The 19,823-nt window shown below is 42.0% G+C and overlaps 1 protein-coding gene across 8 annotated transcripts in view; it reads right to left on the bottom strand.

The window, feature by feature from the left end:
* The window catches only part of DYRK4 (dual specificity tyrosine phosphorylation regulated kinase 4), a 52,421-nt gene that overhangs the window by 14,412 nt on the left and 18,186 nt on the right, over positions 1-19,823 (bottom strand). For 5 of the 8 annotated variants that reach the window (XM_045061279.1, XM_045061277.1, XM_023256697.2 and 2 more), the window contains 8 exons: positions 14,178-14,258; positions 13,334-13,450; positions 12,462-12,600; positions 11,246-11,406; positions 7,691-7,827; positions 7,215-7,355; positions 5,215-5,353; positions 2,501-2,582 (listed from right to left, as the gene is read on the bottom strand). In XM_045061279.1, coding sequence (XP_044917214.1) covers positions 2,501-2,582; positions 5,215-5,353; positions 7,215-7,355; positions 7,691-7,827; positions 11,246-11,406; positions 12,462-12,600; positions 13,334-13,450; positions 14,178-14,258 — 997 coding nt within the window. The remainder of the gene's footprint in view (positions 1-2,500; positions 2,583-5,214; positions 5,354-7,214; positions 7,356-7,690; positions 7,828-11,245; positions 11,407-12,461; positions 12,601-13,333; positions 13,451-14,177; positions 14,259-19,823) is intronic. The other 3 variants (XM_045061282.1, XM_045061281.1, XM_045061280.1) reach the window with 2 other exon arrangements.

Below are 19,823 nucleotides of genomic sequence, written 5' to 3'. Positions count from 1 at the left end.
TCAACTATCATGTGAATTTGGGGGTAGAAACTTTCTTTTTTTATTTTTTTTTTAAATTTTTTTTCAACGTTTTTTATTTATTTTTGGGACAGAGAGAGACAGAGCATGAACGGGGGAGGGGCAGAGAGAGAGGGAGACACAGAATCGGAAACAGGCTCCAGGCTCCGAGCCATCAGCCTAGAGCCTGATGCGGGGCTCGAACTCACGGACCACAAGATCGTGACCTGGCTGAAGTCGGACGCTTAACCGACTGCACCACCCAGGCGCCCCTCTTTTTTTATTTTTAAAAAATGTTTATTTATTTTTGAGACGGAGAGAGACAGAGCATGAGCAGAGGAGGGGAGAGAGAGAGAGAGGGAGACACAGAATCGGAAGCAGGCTCCAGGCTCTGAGTTGACAGCACAGAGCCCGACGTGGGGCTCAAACCCATGAACTGTGAGATCATGACCTGAGCTGAAGTTGGACACCCAACCGACTGAGCCACCCAGGTGCCCCTGGGGTAGAAACTTTCTGAAAGTATTCTGATTTGATAAGGGAAGAGGCATATTAAAATTGAAAAAGAAATACAAAATGCAGACTCTTCTAATGTGTATTGAATATATTATGTGCATTGCATAAAGTATAGAAGGAAGACCCCAACAAAATCTGAGCAAATGAAGCCAGCAGAAGAAGACAGTACTGTGGGGAGCCTAGATTTTACAGTGGTAGGAGAAATGGGACATTATAGTGATTTCCACATGCTGTTATAGGGGCGGGACAGGGATTCTGCAGTCACTTCTCTGTTGTTTGCATTGGTTAGAGAAAACAGGTAATAATTTTGTGATTTAAAATACAATAAAGATAGGGGTGCCTGGGTGGCTCAGTTGGTTAAGCATCCAACTCTTGGTTTCAGCTCAGGTCATGATCTCATAGTTCATGGGTTTGAGCCCCATATCAGGCTCTGTGCTGACAGTGCAAGCCTGCTTGGGATTCTCTGTCTCCCTTTCTCTGTGCCCCTCCATTTGTGCTCTCTCTCTCTCTCTCTCTCTCTCTCTCTCTCTGTCTCAAAAATAAGTAAATAGCCATTAAAAAATAAATACATAATAAAAATGACTTTTATACTCTGCCTGCTTCCAAAATGGATTTGATGTACTTTGCAATCAAAGTACATATACGCACAGCATAGTTCTTTAAAAATTGATTTAATGAACAGTTATATAATCCTTAACATGTGCCAGGCACTATTCCAAGTGCTTTGTACAGAGAACCCTTTCAGTCCTTACAACAACCCTATGAAGCAGGTACTATTATTGTTCCCATCTAAAAATGAGAAAACCGAGGCATACAAAGATTCAAGAAATAATTAGAGTCAGCAAGCTGTAAGTGGCAGAGCTGGGATTTGAGCTCGGGATGTTTGAGTCTATACTGGCTAAAATAAAGATAAAAGGAAGTCAGAAAATATGTAAAGGGGAAATGACTATCTGAAATAAGGATAGGATCATTATAAATTCTATTTGGAGCATCCTGGCAGCCAAGACAAGAGGTTGCATGCTTTTGTAGCTGAGAAGAGTAAGCAGATGAGTGCTTTGTGGGAGGCATATTGTTTTCTAGCTGGAATTTCTTTGGGGTTCCATACATAAATTGTAAAGAACATGTGTCTTCAAAAGTAGTGCTCCAAAATATTTGGAAACAGCCATCTTTCAGGGGTTTTTTTCAGCCTCTGATGAAGAGGGTCCTCTGATATCCCCTGCCACCATGAAAGCTGGTCCCAAAGTCCCTCTTTGGTGGGCCCTTAACCCAGTCTGTACATGTTTGTAATCACTGCACCTGTCATATTACCTGTATCTTTGTTTCTTCCGCTGAACTGTAAGCAAGCAGAGCACAGAACATGTTGGGCTTATTTTGTTGTTCCTGTGCCCAGAACAGTAACAGACACGTAGAAGATACTCTAAGTGTTTGTTAAATGGTACATGTTCTTGCCATCAAATTTGATAAAAGTCAAAAGAAGAGACACTTAAATCAAGTTCAGTGAAGTTTATGCAAATGTGCTCCAGGGATGCTTTCTGGATTCTAACCTGGAAAAAATATAGTCTACAGAGCCTAGGGCAGTGAATCCCAAACCTCAGAATGGCTGTGTACTCTAAAATCAGACCCCTGGGTGTTCCCCCAGAAATTTAGGTTCGGTGCATCTGGGGTGAGGCCCTGGGAGCTGTAATTTTTTAGAGGCCTCAAGTGATTCAGATATACATCTTGTTAGTTTGGGGACCCAAAGCACTAGGATAATTCCAGATTCACAGAATCTGAGTGCTGCAAAGGACCCTTACGGTATTTGAGTCCGATCTTCTCATTTTGTAGATCAGGAAACTTAGAGAAGTGAAGCACCTTGTCCAAAATCATTCTTGGAATTGTTGTGACAGAGCCCAGGCTACAACCCAGGTGACCTCGCATGGGAAGTACTGTTTCAGTAAGGGAAAGAACTCACATTAGAAAACTTCAGACAAAGGGGCCAGAATGGGCTTACCTTTCTGGTGTTCATAACAACTTGATCCAAAGTCAATGACCTTAACAGAGACTTGGCCCTTTTGGTATAACACTATATTCTCCTAGAGAGAAGAAGAAAGACATAGTTAGGTTTTAAAAACGTTGCTCTACACACTCTGTTTACCTGAATGTCTGCCATCTTCTGGGACCCAGTTCAAAATGTGACCACCTCCAAGTGGGCCTCCTCCCATGCCTTCTCCAAACACCATGTTCTCCCCATTCCTCTGACTTCCTATTCAATTTGTGGTCTGCACCTCTTGTTTGGACTCAGTATTTGCTGCTTTGAAGTATTTCTTTTGCATAGATTTTGTCTCTTTCTGCATATAGAATGTGTAATTCCTGAACACTGTGGTTTATTTTTCTCTCCTTGGCACCTGGTTCTATCCCTTGCTTGCATAAGGTCTTAGAAATATCACTGACAATTTAATGTTTCCATTAAGTGTTCCACCAACATACTGATATGTCAGTAATGGACAAAAAAAAGGGGCAATAGTTTAATTCGAGTTGTGATTCTTTTGCTAACTTCGGGGGCAATGTGAAACCAACATCCCAGGAGAGTCATGGTTAAGCAAGCAGAGCTCATGGACTCTTAGAACATGAGGGTGTACTACCTAAAGGCTAGAATATTAAAGTCCCAGTCAATGGCTTCATGGATCTCAATATCAGATGGATTGACGATTATGAATATCAGATGAATTGCTTGCTTACTGAGTTCCTTAACTTTATTGCTATGGCATAGGCTTGGTCTAAAGCCTCTGGCACCACAAATTAAGAAAGTACAAACTTAGTCCATAATATCTTTTCTAGAATATCTATATAACTTGAAGAATTCAATCAGCAAGTGTTTAAGAAGCAGACATTTCCAGTGTGTCTGCATCCCAATGGAAAGTCTCCTTAACTAAATGGGGCAGGCCTTCCTACCATATTGACAGAAACAGCTCTATCGAAGGGATGGATGCATCACAGGTCATTGAAACTAACCTTTGAGTACATAAGAATTAACTCCCTGATTCTTGATCTACACACATCAAGCACTCTCCTGGTTGCATGTGTACTTTTCTACTGGGCACATATATTCTAGGTTACTATTTCTCAAGTAAACCTATTATGTCATGTCAATTTCCTTAGTAAGAGTCAGTACCCTAAGCCCAAAGACCATGGATGTTGTAACCCTTTGAAGCTGCAAAGCTTGAATATGGAGAATAAATCAATGTATCACTATCCTGTGAGACTCCACCAGTAAACCCTGAAAGAACAACCCTATCTTGTCAATATTTAATTTTAAAAATATCTCACATTTACCTGATGAGTTTCTCCAAAGAGTTAAAGATAGAACTGCTTTATGATCCACTAATTGCACTACTGTGTATTTACCCCCAAAATACAAAAACACTAATTCAAAGGGATACATGCACCCCTATGTTTATAGCAGCATCATTCACAACAGTCAAATTATGGAAGCTGAGTGGATAAAGAAGATGTGTATATATAAGCAATATAATATTATTCAGCTATAAAAAGGAATGAAATCTTGCCATTTGCAACAACATAGATGGAACTAGAAAGTAAAATGCTAAGTGAAATAAGTCAGTTAGAGAAAGACATATATCATATGTTTTCACTCATATGTGGAATTTACGAAACAAAACCAATGAGCAAAGGGAAAGGAGAGAGAGAGAGAGAGAGAGAGAGAGAGAGAGAGAGAGAGAGAGAGAGAGAGAAACCAAGAAACAGGCTGTTAACTATAGAGAACATACTGAAGGTTACCAGAGAGGAGGTGGAGGGGGATGGGTGAAATAGGGGATGGGGATTAAAGAGCACAATTATCATGATAAGCACTGAGTAATATATAGAATTGTTGAATCAATATATTGTATATTTGAAACTAATATACCACTGTATGTTAACTATACTGGAATTAAAATTAAAAACTCAAAAATTTTTGGGGTGGGTGAGGAGAAGGGAATGAGGAAAAGTTAAGGGATATTTAAATATTTGTGAGGGTCATGCTGTTTCTGGAACCAGTTCCTGACCCCACATTTTCACACTCTTATACCTTTCCCCTAGCTACCTGTACTCCTCCAGTTTGCAATCATTAATTCTTCTAACAAGCATTAATTTGTTGCCTACCATTATTATTGTCAGGTACCATGTCAGAGCCTGGGAATAAAATGGTGAGAAGACATGGTCCCTGACCTTGGGGGAGCTTGCAGTCAGTGGAAGATAAAGAAACCATTCCTACATAGCAACCAGTGCAATAGTAGAGCTAAGTACAGAATACCAGCAGGACCTGTGAGAAGGGCACATCCTTTTGGAACGGAGGAAGTGGTCAGAGATTTGCTGTACCCTTAAGACCACTTCAGAGTAGAAGGGACAGAGTCAGGATTTAGTACAGCAGTGCTCCATCTCTCTGCACAAAACATCTCTGTACACCCTTAAGCCTTTCATAGGAAAGCCCTCAGACCTTCCTGTTCCTTCCTGTCTCGGTGATGCCACATCTCTCTGCATTGCCTTGACACCTGTCCCTTAATCTTTACTGCATCATTCTTGGTTTACATAACGTATAAACATAACTGCTTGGCTTCCACCCTGAAACCTTGGCCAAACAGCTTCCCAGTTTCCACTGGAGAATAGAACAGGGAAGTTTCTGAGGGTGGGAAACAGCTCCCTCGACAGGACAGAGCTTGTACTCACAGGCTTGAGATCACAGTGAATGATTTTCTCTACATAAAGCATTTGCAAACACTTCAAAACAGAGAGGGTGAAGCGCCGAACTATTGACAGACTGAAGCCTTGAAAGCTATTATTCTTCATCAGCTCATACAAGTTGATTCTGGAAAAGAGAGAGAGTGATGTGTATGTATCAGTGCAAAAGGTATAATACTTACTTTGAACCCGCAAACCATCCCATATCACTTGATTTCCCTCTGGTAGTAGGCAAGTCTCAGACCAGGAGGCAAGACTTTTGTGTCATATAACCTCAATTTTCCCTTTGATTCATGGTGGATCCAATGTGAAGCCCAACTGTGCTGGCCTCTCTGATGTCCCCTTGTTTCTTATGTGGCAAGGTTATTAAACCACTTTGTTACACATGTGGGTGTTAAAAGGTTGGACCAAACTTCTGAAATATTCATAGCTTCTTAGGCCCTTGGAAGGGATCTAGAAAGTCCAACACCCAACAAAGTGGCCACTCCTGCCCCAAATTGACAAGGCTATCTAAAGACATCAGGTTCCTATCAAGTAAGGGAAAAAGAGAGTGGGCAGATGGGGGCTGAGGCAAAATGGAGAAGCCTGACCCTATCTAAAGTGAGCCTGGCTGCCTGGTCCCATCTGACAGGGTTTACTCTTGCTAGATTACCCTAAAGTTTTTAGACAGGCAGAAGCCTGCACTACTGTATGGAAGTCTGCTCTATTATATGAAATATGCTGACTTACAAATTTTGGAAACAAATGCAAAGCATTTTAACAAGAAAAGCGTATCCACGGGCTGCTAGTTTGTGACTCTGCAAACCTCAGTGATTTGGGGAGAGGTGGGAAAGAAAGGGCATGATCCAGAAACAACTCTGCATCAACTTCTTCCTAGTTTCCAATCTTCCATTCCTAAGCCTTCTCTAACACTGGCAGTATTTAGGAAGCTGTTCCTTCTTGAGGGGTACAGAGAAGATGTGAAGCTCCAGCCTCATCCTGACTGGCTGTGTGACCCTGGGAAACTCCCAGCCCCTTTGGTCTTTGGATTCTCCCTCTGCACACCTGCCCCTCCCAACCTCTCAGGCTCTTTTAAGAACAATGGCTTCTAACTGTGTACTGTGCCTTTCTAGGCAGCCTGGCTTGTCCATTTTGATGCATGGAAGATAACTCATCTCTGCCTACTGGAAAGCAGAGCACATTCTGCACTCATCAGAGATGGTGAGAAGGGTGTCATCCTTCCTTCTGACTCAAATTTAGCTGGTTCCCAGAATTTCACTGACAGCAATGGTGTCCTGGGAGCCCCAGGCTACCAGCTCAGTGAATCCCATAACACTGGGCCTCTGAGAGCCTACCCCAATTATCCCCCTTTGCTAAATGCACTCTGGGTTTCAGGTTTTGTTCAGATTGTGAAATACGGTCTTCTCAGAGAGAAAAGTAATCAAACTAGCATGCCCTTCCAATTAGCACACCCTTCCAGTTCCAATATTCAGCAAGGTGATGCCAGTCTATTTCAGTCAGGTTCTGTTCCCTGCCCCAAGATATCTGCTCGTATCCTTATTTTCTCAAAATCATAGTTCTTTCCCTATGCTGAGAAGCTAGCTGCCTGCCCCCTTGGTTTCCAACCACTGCACCACAGGATTATAAAGCCAGTGAGTGGAGACATGGACGAGGACAGTCCCTTTCAACATATCTAAGTTTCAGTCTTGAGGGCAGAGACCTTGTATTGGTTATGTCACCCAGTTTGTCACCCTTGTCACCCAGAGCTTGTGCAGCACAGCCAGGGTATGCTGGCAGTTGACAGGCATGACTGAGGGATAGGGTGAGATGGGTAGCTTTAGGTCCAGCTCTTTGCTCCTTGGCTTTCTAGATAACTGAGTGGCCATTGTGTCCACTCTAGTCATTAAATATTCACACCCAGAAAAATCTAGTGTTCTGACTTCAAAGTTTTTCTTCTGTCAATTTAAGCAACTTTTCAAAAGAAAATGAATTGAGGAAAAGCAGCTGACCCCAAGAGTTCAAAGGTGATGCAGAGATGATTGCGAAAATAGAAAAAGTCTTTCATGTGCACCACATTGTAGGTGTTGTCTTTGTCCTTCCTTCTGAGAGCCTCCAGGATCTTCAGCTCCACCAGTGCCTGGTGGTGAAATCTGAAGGGGTCAGGGAGTGGCAGGGAGGGCAGACAATGGGGACAGAGGACACAGTGTTATGTCATGCTGCAGCAGTAAGCCCCTTCCCAAGCCTCTCCCCATCTCCCCAGCAAGACTGTCCAGAGGGGCAGAAAGCACTAAAAGCTCCACACTCTTGCCCCCTCTTTGCCCCATCGTGGAATCAGGTAGGTAGAGAGAGAAAGAGGAAAAAAGATGAGGAAGATCAAAAGAAAAGGCAGAGTCAGGAAGGGTTGGCATTATGAAGGGGCCAGAGTCATGCAGGCAACTCCCCCCACCCCCGCCCACCATGGTCTATGCCATCTGCCAAGCCACACCTCTTCTTGTTCCTGATGATTTTCAAGGCCACCAACTCATTATTTTTGTGATCCAAGCACTTGGCCACCTGTCCAAAGGACCCTTTCCCGATCATCTCCAAAACCTCATAGCGGTAGGCAATGTGGTCATGCAGGACCTGCAGAAGCCAGGCCAGAGTGAGGAACAGAGCCATAAACTCTGGGACTTCCCTCACACTGGGGCCCCTGAGTCAGCTAAGGGCTGACTCCTAGAGGGAACTTTCTGAACTGCCAGGCACTGGTGCAACTCCCACCCTCCTCTCATTGCTGCTGCAGTGGTTAGGTTGTTGCCTAGATCCCAGGCTCCACATGTGGTGCCAGGAAAATCCCACAGGTTCTATCTGTCATACAGTGCAAAGAACATTGGATGGTCTTCAGAAAACTTGGGTTCTAGTCCCAGTCCTGCTACCACCTCTAGTTTTCCACATGTGTGGAAACCTATAAAGCAAGAGGATTAAACAAAGTGTCTCTAAGGTCGCTTCCAGTTTAGACATTTCCTGATTGTTGAATGCAGTTGAGCAGCAGCTTCAGTGTGGAGGAAGTTCTCTTTCTTTCCCCTGATGTGTCTCCACCAATCAGAGAAGGCTTTGTGTCTGCTCTGCCTCCTTCTGGTCAGATCTGGTTCTCCTCTTGACTCATCCAGATTTAATTCTAACTTGGAGTTAGCAGTACAGAACTAGACTCTTTCTCAACTAAGAGGAGGAGCATTTTCCAAGACCCAGAATCACCCATGTCCCTTCATGGGCTGCAAACTAGAGAACAGGTATTTATTCACAGCAACAGGAAACCTTCAATTAAAAAGACTTTATCTGTGTGTCTTCAGACAAGTCACTTACTCACTCTGAGCTGAGTGCCCTCATCTGTAACTGAAGGTTCTGGATAAGAACCTCTAAGGCTCACTCTGGAAAATAGTATGGAGGTCCTTCAAAAAATTAAAAATAGGACTATCCAATGACCCAGCAATTGCACTACTAGGTATTTATCCAAGGGATACATACAGGTGTGCTGTTTTGAAGGGGCACATGCATCCCAATGTTTATAGCAGTGCTATTGACAATAGGCATGTATGGAAAAAGCCTAAATGTCCATCAACAGATGAATGGATAAAGAAGATGTGGTACACACACACACACACACACACACACACACACACACAATGGAGTATTTCTTGGCAATCAAAAAAGAATGAAATCTTGCCATTTGCAACTAGGATGGAACTAGAGGGTATTATGTTAAGTGAAATTAGTCAGAAAAGGACAAATATCATATGTCTTCACTCATATGAGGAATTTAAGATACAAAATAGATGAACATAAGGGAAGGGAAGCAAAAATAATATAAAAACAGAGAGGTGGGCAAAACATAAGAGACTCTTAAATATAGAGAACAAACAGAGGGCTGTTGGAGGGGTTGTGGGAGGGGGATTGGCTAAATGGGTAAGGGGCATTAAGGAATCTACTCCTGAAATCATTGTTGCACTATATGCTAACTAACTTGGATGTAAATTTAAAAATTTATTTATTTATTTATTTATTTATTTATTTATTTATTTATTTATAAAAAAGAACTTCTAAGGCTCTGAGAATCCCTGATTCCTAGTTTTACATTCATGAATTTGGGAGAGGTGAAAGACAAATGTTTGTGTACAAGTTCTCAGGATGTGCTTGTGATTCTGTGGTGGTGATTTGTTCATACAGCAGGAATCAAGATCATGAATACGAACAGGTACAACTTTACTAATATGTGGAAGTGGACTACTCCACCTATAAAGATCTGTCATAAAAATGTACAGGGAAAGGGAAAGGGACAGGTTCTGCACATGCTGGTGTAAAGGTATTTGGTATATATTTTATACAGGCCACCAGTTTGGATATATCATAATTATTTGTCTACATGTCAACTTTGACAATGATTGTCATCACTTGAGGCCAAGGATCAAGTTGTACTCATTTTTATTGTTCCCTTCATATTTCCAGAGTCTAGCAGATGCCCCAGCATGGTAGTTTCTCTCTCAATAAATAGGTATTAAATTAACACTTGCTGACAGAATAGAAATGAGAATGCAGTGGGCTGCTTGTTTGGGAATTTGGCTCAGTGAATTGTCTATTTGTATGTGCAGAATGTAATGAAGATGGAGATTTTGAGTGTACAGTGAGCATATGTTATCCCCCTTCCTGCCTCCACCAGTAACATAGCTGCCTAAGATTTAAGACTGAGGAACTGAGTTTCAGTGAATTAACTTAAAGGTAGTGCTGGCATTGCTGGGGAATTTCCCAGAGATTCTATGCCCAGGTAGGAGGGTGGGCAGGGAAGGGGTTGAGGATACCTGGATGAATTGGAGGTAAGGTTTACATTGGTGATTCTTGACCAAGGATCCATTATTAACCTATCCCTCTTTGAAACTTTGTGTATGTTCAGGGTGCCTCTTCTGGGATGAGGACTGATAGCTTTTGTCAGACTCCTAAAGGGATCCTTTGCCTAAAAATGTTGATAACCAGGGCACTAGATAGAGGATGTGTGCTAGAAACTCTAAATCCATCCTTTTCAGAGTGTGGCCCAAGAACCAGCAGCATGGACATCACCTGGCAGATTTTGAGAAAGGCAAAATCTCAGGTCCCATCCCACACCTGCTGGATAAGAGCCCACATTTTTAACAAGATCCCTAGGTAATTTGTGTACATAGTAAAGTTTGAGAAACACAGCTCTAAATACTCTTAAGAAGTATGTCTCTTCTATGAAGCCTCACAGACCAATCTTGTCTCCTTTAAATGTAAATGAGTTGTGAGAAAATGACTAGAGAAGGAAATTCCCAGCAGCCCAAAAACCTAATGGACTAAGTATCACACACATCTGGACATCTTTGGAAGTGGACATTTCTTTCCAAAGCAAAAGAGACACTTTTCACCACCCAGATTTCACCTTCAGGCTGGTAAGAGGCACTGTCCTGAGGAATTCTCAGATACAATCAGAAAGGAGGAGAGATTCATCTTTGCTAGGATCCATCTTTGGAAAACTGAAGAAAGTTGAGTATTAGGGACCAGGGGCTACAGTGACAAGAACTTTTTTTTTTTTTTTTTTGGTTGAGAGTAAATGGCAATTAAAATAAAATTGAAAGAGGTCCATGTGTGGACTTGTATGGAAGACCCAAAAAAGAGAATGCTGGGAAGAATGCATCTTATTCCATGGAGTCTGGCCTTTCCAATGGGTCCAGGTTTGTGCACAAGAAGAGCTTGTGGGAATTTGCCAAGGATGCAAATCTGTTACCCCAAATACTCTTGGAGAAATCAGTATTGTTAGCAGAGTAGTTTTTATATTAATTGCATGTTTTCCCATTTTTAAACATGGCATGTTCCCATTTCCCATTTTTAAACATGGCATTCCTTTGGTTTAGAACCTACTAGAATCCTTCAGGATGCCTAGTCCAAGGTATATTGGCACCAAATGCTATAAAATACCCCACACTTTTTTCCTTTCCAGATTACCTCTTGTCCCCAAGCCCTAGGTCCCTGGAGATACCATGATCTACTCCCCTGTCACCTTCATATAGGAGCCATGTTCATCATCAAAACTCGTTTTGCTGAACTCAGGAGTCACGTGGAGCTTCTTTGCTTCCAGCCCCAGGAACCACAGCTCCGTGTAGCCCAGGATCTCACTTTGTTCATAAGAAGACAGCTGGTTCTTAAAAAACTTTAGGGCCTCTGTGTGAAAGACACTATCATTGTCAGTTGAGGCAACAAGGGGATTTTCCCAGAGGGCTGATGATGGCACCCCTTCCAGCTCATGAGTCAGTCACTCTTTTCCTCAACTAGATGGCTTACTAAGGATCATGTGTCTTTAATCTCACAGGATAAAAATGTAAAGGATAAATGCTAAGGTGTCATATTCATTTCAACAAATCAGGAGGGAAACACAAGGGAAGGGAAAGGGAGAATTTAGACCTCAAAAAGCTATGAGTTGCAGCAGCATGGTAAAAATTCCAGACATAAACCTAGTGTCAATAATAGTATGTAGTTATGGCAGCAGTTTCCAAGTTAACATGGTTTGGGGCTACACAAATGGTTTATCCTGGGAGGGTTTGCAAACTATAATGACTTCAAGGACCCGACAGGTAGCTTAAATGCAACTTTAAAGGGGCCCAGGAGATATTCCCACTCAAATCTGCAGCTAAGCCAAGGAGCACCTCCAACTACAAGGAAGGAATGTGTGTTCACTCTTCTCTAACCCTCACTGATTGCCAGACCCCATCAGGTGTTTGGTGTTTGGTCTGAGGGCAGGTGGGGTAGGAGAGGGAACTGCTGGAAGGAAAAAAGACATGAGAGAGAAAACCTGTGTGAAGGGCAGTCATGTGAAAGCTGAAAATGGCATATTCTTAGCTCAGAAAACAGAACCATGACCTAAGAGCACTAGGAGCAGATATCAGCTCTGTAAAGGCAGAACTAGCTCAGAACTGAAGTGATGTGGTCATGGATGGTTCCCGAGATTGTTTAAGAAGAAGAACAATAATTTCAAAGCTGCAAGAGCTCTAAGCATTGGATAGTGTCAGCATAGTGGATATTGGTTCTCCTCCTTTGAATTCTAATAGAGGATGAATCTCTGAACCTTGTGAGAAGTCAGGCTCCTGGCCAAAAACTGATGTGTGATTTTTCTGGCCCAACACCTGGAAGCTTAGCCCTCCCCACCCAGTTCATCTTGTGACACCTTGGCCATCTAGAACCAGCCCCCACTATACTCTGCTACCACTCCAGAGACATACCTGCTGCTGTCAGAGGCACCTTGTGCTTTCTTGGTGGTTTCTCCTCTGGCTTGGGATCTTGGGTTTTAATGCTTGAATGGAAAGGCATTTCTGAAGTCTTGAGCTCAGAAGCTGACATCTGATTGTGAGTCTGATTCTCCTGTCCAGACAAAGAGACTTGAAATAAAGGACTGCTTAGACTTCTCCGGGGTGTCACAAACCATTTATCAGACCAAGGACACCCACATCCAGCCAGACTCTTCTCCTTCCTTCCCATGGAGAAAATGGTAATTATGAGACATTAGGTTTTCTCAATCTTCCTCTCAAAGGAATCAATCTCATGATTCTCTGTGAGGCCCATGCACATTACCATGTGTAGTTGACTAGCCCAGTGACATCTTACTGCAGGAAGAAATGGAATAGTTTTTTTGTTTGTTTTTTTTTTTTTTACTGCTGCTCTGGAAAAGGCCAGTTCCTAACTAGATAAAGTGACTTGACCAAGGGCACAAACACGTGAACTTATGTGTCTATAATACCTCTTTAACTTGGCACTTTCTCACATCTCATTTGGCCCTTACATAAAAAAAGGGGACACTGGAGGAAAACAATTATTCTGTATTCTTCTAACATTTGTACATCAGACATTTCATTCTTCCTTTCCACAAAGAATCCTCATGACAATCCTATAGAGAGCCCATTTTGATTAAAGAAGGTCAGTGATTTATTCGATAAGGTTTGCATTCATTGTAAGGGGTGAGAACAGGACTAGAGCCCAAATATTCAGGTGCCATTGTGCTTTCCCCACCATCCTAGACCTTCATAAACTTGGTTGTAGACTGAAGTCACATCTTTAACCTGCCTGCTCAGGGCCAGGTCCATTGCCCTGTACTTACCTGATACAGCAAGGGTGGCTTTAGTAAGATTTTGTTGCTGATGTGTGGGAGGTTAACCATGTTCTTCTTCCCCTTGGTATCCACAAAAGGGAGTGAAGTAATGCTGGTGTTTGTATTCTATATAAGAAGGAAGTGGATAAGGTACAGACACCTAAGGCAAGAAATCTATGTCTTCAGGGAGTCATTTCTCCCAGGTTTCCCACCAGAGCAAGAATGAGCCTAAACCAAATACAGGCCTAAATCTATTTTCAAAGCTCTTGTAGAGAAAAGTAGAGTGGAAAAGCATATGGGCTGTGGGTTTGAATCCCTTCTCCATCACGTACAGCTGTAGACCTTGAATAGGTGACACAACTCTTCCTTTAAGTTTTAGTTATCTCATCACTACCATGGGGACAAAAATAGGATCTACCTCATAAGGGTTTTGTGAGGCAAATGAGGCAACTCATGTAGAGTATTCCATAAGTGTTAGCCATTATTATCATCATTTCAATATCTTACCACCATAATATGGGGCAGTTCTTCCTGCTATATAATTTACATCTTCCTTGGTACAATATAAGCTCCCACCTCCTCTGCATTATTGATTTGACCTCATTTGGACCCCTGCCCCCATGCATTGACTGACTGATTTATTGATTATGAGAGGTAGTCTATCTATCTATCTAGTGAATAGCAACATTTAAAACTGTGTGGAGATGAGGCAATGGTGATGTGGATAGAGCATATGCATCATATTATGCTGAGGTGACCAAAAATGCCTCTGAAAAGCTACCTTGTAGCTGGGAAGCTATCCTACCTATCCTCATCCTTCCCTAGAGAAAACACACTAAGTATCACTTCCTACCTTAGGCAAGAGTCGAGTCATTCTGAGGTTCTTGATCTTGGGAGGTGGCTTCTGGACTTGAACCAAAGGCTTACACTCAACCTAGATCAAGTACAACAGTATTGGAATAGTGCTTAGCATGCTATTACCTCAAGCTGTTGAGACATATGTTTTGCTTAATTATCACAATCAAGATACACTTGAAGCCAGCTCTCCTGACCTCAAAGCTAGGAAGAGCTAAGAGAGGCTCAAGAAGTACTGAATGAATGTACGAATGAATGCATATAGAAACAAGTGTTCTTTCTCACAGTGCTTATCCTGGATTGAATTTTACTATGGTTATCATACTTTTTTTTAAAAATCCATAGAAGCCTTTCTTCAAATAAAATCTTAATTAGGCACCCTGAACAGGGGAAGAAGTAAAAGCTGAGCTGTTCTTTCTACAGCTGTTCATTTCTACAAATGCCCATAGTCTTGCCAAGGGACTCTTTATGCCCTCAGAGTGGCTCTGAAGGTGCCCTAGTGGAACCCACTAGAATACAGAAGACCAGCCTGAACACCAGTGATTGATCAGAAGAGACTTCACATCTAGAAAGGGGTCTGGAGGAAAAAGACTAAAACAGCAGAGCTGTGTCCCCCAAAGGGTGGCAAGCACACAAGGAAAGTGTGTGACATAATTGTATATATTACAAGATAACAGTTATCTAATGGTTATGCATTTATTTTAGTATCCATGTAAAAACTATAGCACATTAAACCTGTAATTTTGTAGTTGTTACTATGTAAAATGATATTAAACTTTAAGGCAAAGACAAAAACAAAAACAAAGTGTGAGTGTTATGGAGATATGGCAAAAACCATGAAGGTGGCACTGAAATGACTAAAGTTTGGCAAAAACAGGCTACAGTTTGAATCTAGGTTCTGCTCTTTGAAGCAGAACTCATGGGTTCCCTCCTTCCAGCCCTCTCTTAGGGAACTGAATGACACTTACCCAAAGCTGAGACAAGCTGGTGCCAGATACACTTCTATAAAATTTGGTATACTGGCCACATTGAAATAGGAACTGGGTATAGTACTTTAATATCATCCAGCATAGCTAAGCACTCTACAGAGCTATAATGAAGGGAACCATTTAGAATAGTACATCTTGACCTCCTAGAATAGGGACATGCTCTGAGGGAGAATGGGCTGCATAGAACATGTCTCATAGCCTTACACCAAACTAATTTGATTCGTTAACATATACTAATGCAGGATTTGATTGTCTATTGAAAAGGCAATGATGCTATCTGAGAAAATACTGGAGTCACAAATCTCAGAGTCCCCACTTCTCATCAAATAAGTTTGTGGGACTAAAACTTATAACAATCACCAACAATGACAAGCTAGCATTGAGAACAAGTTGGGGAGACTGGACAGAAAAAAATATATTAACAAAACACAACTAAATACCAAACAAAGGGCATGAAGATTGAGTGTCAACAAAGAAGGAAGAGATCACTGTAAATAAAGTCTTCCCAGGTGGATGTGAGGAGGCTTTGTGGAAAGGGTGTCGCTTGGCCTGGGCTTTAACTGGGAGGAAGGGTAGAGAGCATGTTCATTAGGTGAGACAATATCTGGGAATGCTCTAAGGGTTTCCACTGCTCATGCTGGGTAAGCTGGAGCAGAGGGTACACTGGATTGTGGAAGGCACTGAATGCTAAGGTAAGATATGTGATCTTTATCTAATGGGCAATAGTGAATCACTGACAGTTTGTAAGGCTGGGAGTTACATATGCAGAGCAGTATTTCAGAAAGACCCTTCTAGCAGCAATGTGGCATAAAATAACGATTAGACAAACTCTGAAATCAGACCTTAGTTTTAAATCCCAGCTCCACTACTGGTTAGTTGTTTAACCTGGGGCAAGTTATTAACCTTTTTTTCATGTAATATGGAGATAATAACAGTACCATCTTCCTAGGGTTGTTGTAAGTATTAAATGAGTTCATATGCATAAAGTGCTTAAACCAGTGCCTTGTATAAGCCAAGGGTAAGTGTGTGCTAGACCTCATTCTCCTCTTTTGTAAAATGAAGAGTGATTTTGGTTATTTCTCATGAAACAAGAAAATCATGGACTTGGAAATGATGGAGAATGAGCAAGATGATGCTGAACTTAAAATGGTTAAAGGAATTGAAGATGTTTAACATGAGAGAAGATAAAATAAAATATCTGGGAGGTTAACAATTCTGATACTGCCATCATATACACTGGAATCAGATGACTAAATAAATGGACTACAGATCACAGGAACCAGGTTTCCCAATGTTGGACTGGAATTTATAGATAATCAAGATCAACATCAACATTATCACTATGTGATAATAGATTAGAGTTGGAGACATAAGTAGGAACTCATGTTTAACTCAATGTACATACAAATGGTTACACATAGTTATATTTATAAATATGTGTATATGCAAGGGTTAATACATGTGCGTGTGTGTGCGTGTGTGTGCGCACACACACACACGCACACACATTTCTTTGTTTTATATAACACCCCAGTAGAAACAAGGGAACCTAACACTCACAGCTTCGTTTTTAATACCATTCTCCAGTAAAAGGAACCAAGCTCCTTAGAGAAATGATTGGTTCTAGGACTGAAAAAATGTACAAGATGAGCCTGGAGTATCTTCTAGTGACATAAAGTAAGGAAGGAGTAAAAAACCACAAAAACAATAACAAAACAAAACAAAAAAACACATTGATGAGAGTGTGTCAAAGGGGCATAGGAACCAGCTGAAAAAGTTCCCAACGGCCAAAGCTGGAACAATTGTAGCAACAAAATAGTGTTGGTTTGTAACACAAACTTTAAAGCAAATATCTATGAATCCATACACATGTAAATGAATGACTTAATAAAGAAATTGGCAGAAGAAAAGAAACAAATCTTCCATGCAGAAGAGTACCTAATATATTATACAGATACTCCACCACAGAGGGTGGGAGCACAACTCCCCACTCCTTAAGCTGTGCATAGTGGCTGGTTTCCCAAAAGTATAACAAGGAAAGAAGAGAACAAAAGCAACTTTACAGGAGAAACCAGACAAACACTACCTCGGCCAGGTAATCTAGTCAACATCAGCAACCATGAAGCATGTAGATAGTAGGTGTCATTGATATAATTTGATGAAATGGCATTTTGCTTTAGTGGTCTTCTTCCCAAAGCCTACAACCCCAATCACATCATGAGAAAAACAGACAAATTCTGATAGAAAGGCAACCCACAATATACGTGGTCAGTATTCCTCAAAACTGGCAAGGTCATTGAAAACAACCAAAATCTGAGAAACTATCACAGCTGAGAGGAGCTTAAGGGGACATGACAGTGAAATGTAATGTGACATCCTGCATAGGAACATGGAGTGGATAAAGGACATTAAGTGACAATTAAGGAAATCTGCCTAAAGTGTGGAGTTTAGTTAAAAATGTATCGCTGTCTGGGGCGCCTGGGTGGCTCAGTCGGTTGGGCGTCTGACTTCAGCCAGGTCACGATCTTGCGGTCCATGAGTTCGAGCCCCGTGTTGGGCTCTGGGCTGATGGCTTAGAGCCTGGAGCTTGCTTCTGATTCTGTGTCTTCCTCTCTCTCTGCCCTTCCCCCATTCATGCTCTGTCTCTCTCTGTCTCAAAAATAAACGTTAAAAAAAATTTTTTTTAAATGTATCGCTGTCAGTTCATTATTGTAACTAAAATACCACACAAATACAAGATTTTTAATAGTAGGGGAAACTGGGTGTGAGGTATGGAGTGGTATAAGGGAACTCTGTAGTAGCTTCTCAGCTTTTCTGCAAGTCTAAAACTGATCTTAAATAAGTATATTAATAAAACAAACAAAACCCCTGAGGGGAGGGGTGATGTCAGAAGGGCTATTGCTTTTGACTCAGTATGAACTTGCTCTACGTGATCTGAAGGATGGAATGAGGTCAAAGTGTGGGATTTATAGAGAGGTAGTTTCGAGTTCAATAAAAAGAAGGATTTTCTAGAGCTTAAATGGAACGGGAGTTCTTATGAGGTAGTGAGTTCTCCATCACTGGAAGTGCCAAGTCCACCTAATGAGCACCTGTGAGAAATGTGCATGGACTCGATGAGTGGGCAAGATGTAACCTCCAAAGTCCTATCTGTCTCAAGACTCATTCAAGTGACCCCTAGGAGTGCATCTTGAGTGCACCCATCATCCTCTCATGGAACCAATGTTGAGGACCATCGTATAGAACAATGTTTCCCAACTTTGTCATACCACACCACACATAAAAAATTATATTTGTGTGACACTCTGGGGCAAAAAGAGGGGGCAGCTCATAGACAGACTCTACCAACACAGGGTTCCAGCTGCCTCAGGCTCATCTGCCCTAAGGGCTGCTGATCTCTACAACTGTGCACACCTCTATGAGTGTGTCCCACAAGTTTACAAACTTTCTGCTTGTTTGTCTCCAGCAGCTTCCTCGAGAGACACACGATGGCCCATAACAACATTTCATTCTATCGTGGTATCCCCAGGAGGCAGGAAGAAGAGGGTGTGATCTCCCATATTCACAGTGGCAAAGCAGAATTTTTCCTTTAAGACCATGAGCTTTGTGGCACTGTTCTATGATCCCTGACTAACCTCTGAGCCAATGTAACAGGAATCTCTAACAGTCATGAGATCTATCTCCAAATTTAGCGTTCTCAGTGTAAAAAATGTTTTATTCACAGGGTACATAGCATAGGCAGTGACTCCTATGCTGTCTAAAACCTGGGCACTGGCCCAAAGCTAGAGAAGCCTCTGGAGGAGCCAGGAGATAAAAAGACAAGATATCTGAGGATGCCACCAGGGCCCTTTCACGGCTTCTTGTTATGAGCATCACTGTTTTTGGAGGCCTTCTCAACAGCCAGGATTGAACTATGAAGCTCCTCTATTTTCCAAATTTCTTATACAAACATGTACTGCTTTTATAATTTAAAAATACTGTTATTTAAAAACAATATTATAACAAAGAACTCTAAATGGTTCATTGCAACACTAACAGGGAAAGGCAGTGACAATGGCAGGGGGCACTCTTTCTGCGAGAGCCTGAAACAGAATCAGACCTGAAAGACACTGTCAAGGAACCTGGACTCAGAGCCTCAGAGCATGGACACTGCACTGTACAGATCGAAAGAAGGGAGGGGAACCCCCATGTTCACAAGTGGGCTCAAGTTGCTAGGAGACCCCTGTGTTCACAAGTGGGCTCAGGTTGCTAAGATTCCCCCACGTCTAGGCCCATATTCAAATCTTGGGATTCTCCTGGGGTCTCCAGCTAGTCTTGCTGTCACTGGGTGATGATCCAGAGGGTCTAGGCACTGCCTCAACATGCATGGCGAGAAGGCTGGTCGATCAGAAGCCTGGAGTCTCAAATCCTGACCCTGGGCCCCTCCTCTACCTCTCTTGTGTCTCTGTCTTCTGAGCTAGAGACTCTTAGGTTCTCACACTTCTTTTGTTTTCTCAGCAAAAGAAAAAGGCAAATTCTATCTCACTACTTTGCAAAAGCCACCTCACCTTCCTCAAATAAAAGCTGAGTTTGGCTTAAAAGCTAATTCGAGGAAGGTGGGAAAGCTGAAACCCAGCTGAAAGCTCCACCCCCCACCCACATCCCCAACATTCAGCCAA

Source organism: Felis catus, chromosome B4, assembly GCF_018350175.1.
Source record: "Felis catus isolate Fca126 chromosome B4, F.catus_Fca126_mat1.0, whole genome shotgun sequence".
Classification (NCBI taxonomy): Eukaryota; Metazoa; Chordata; class Mammalia; order Carnivora; family Felidae; genus Felis; species Felis catus.
This window is presented reverse-complemented; position numbering and strand designations above follow the sequence as displayed.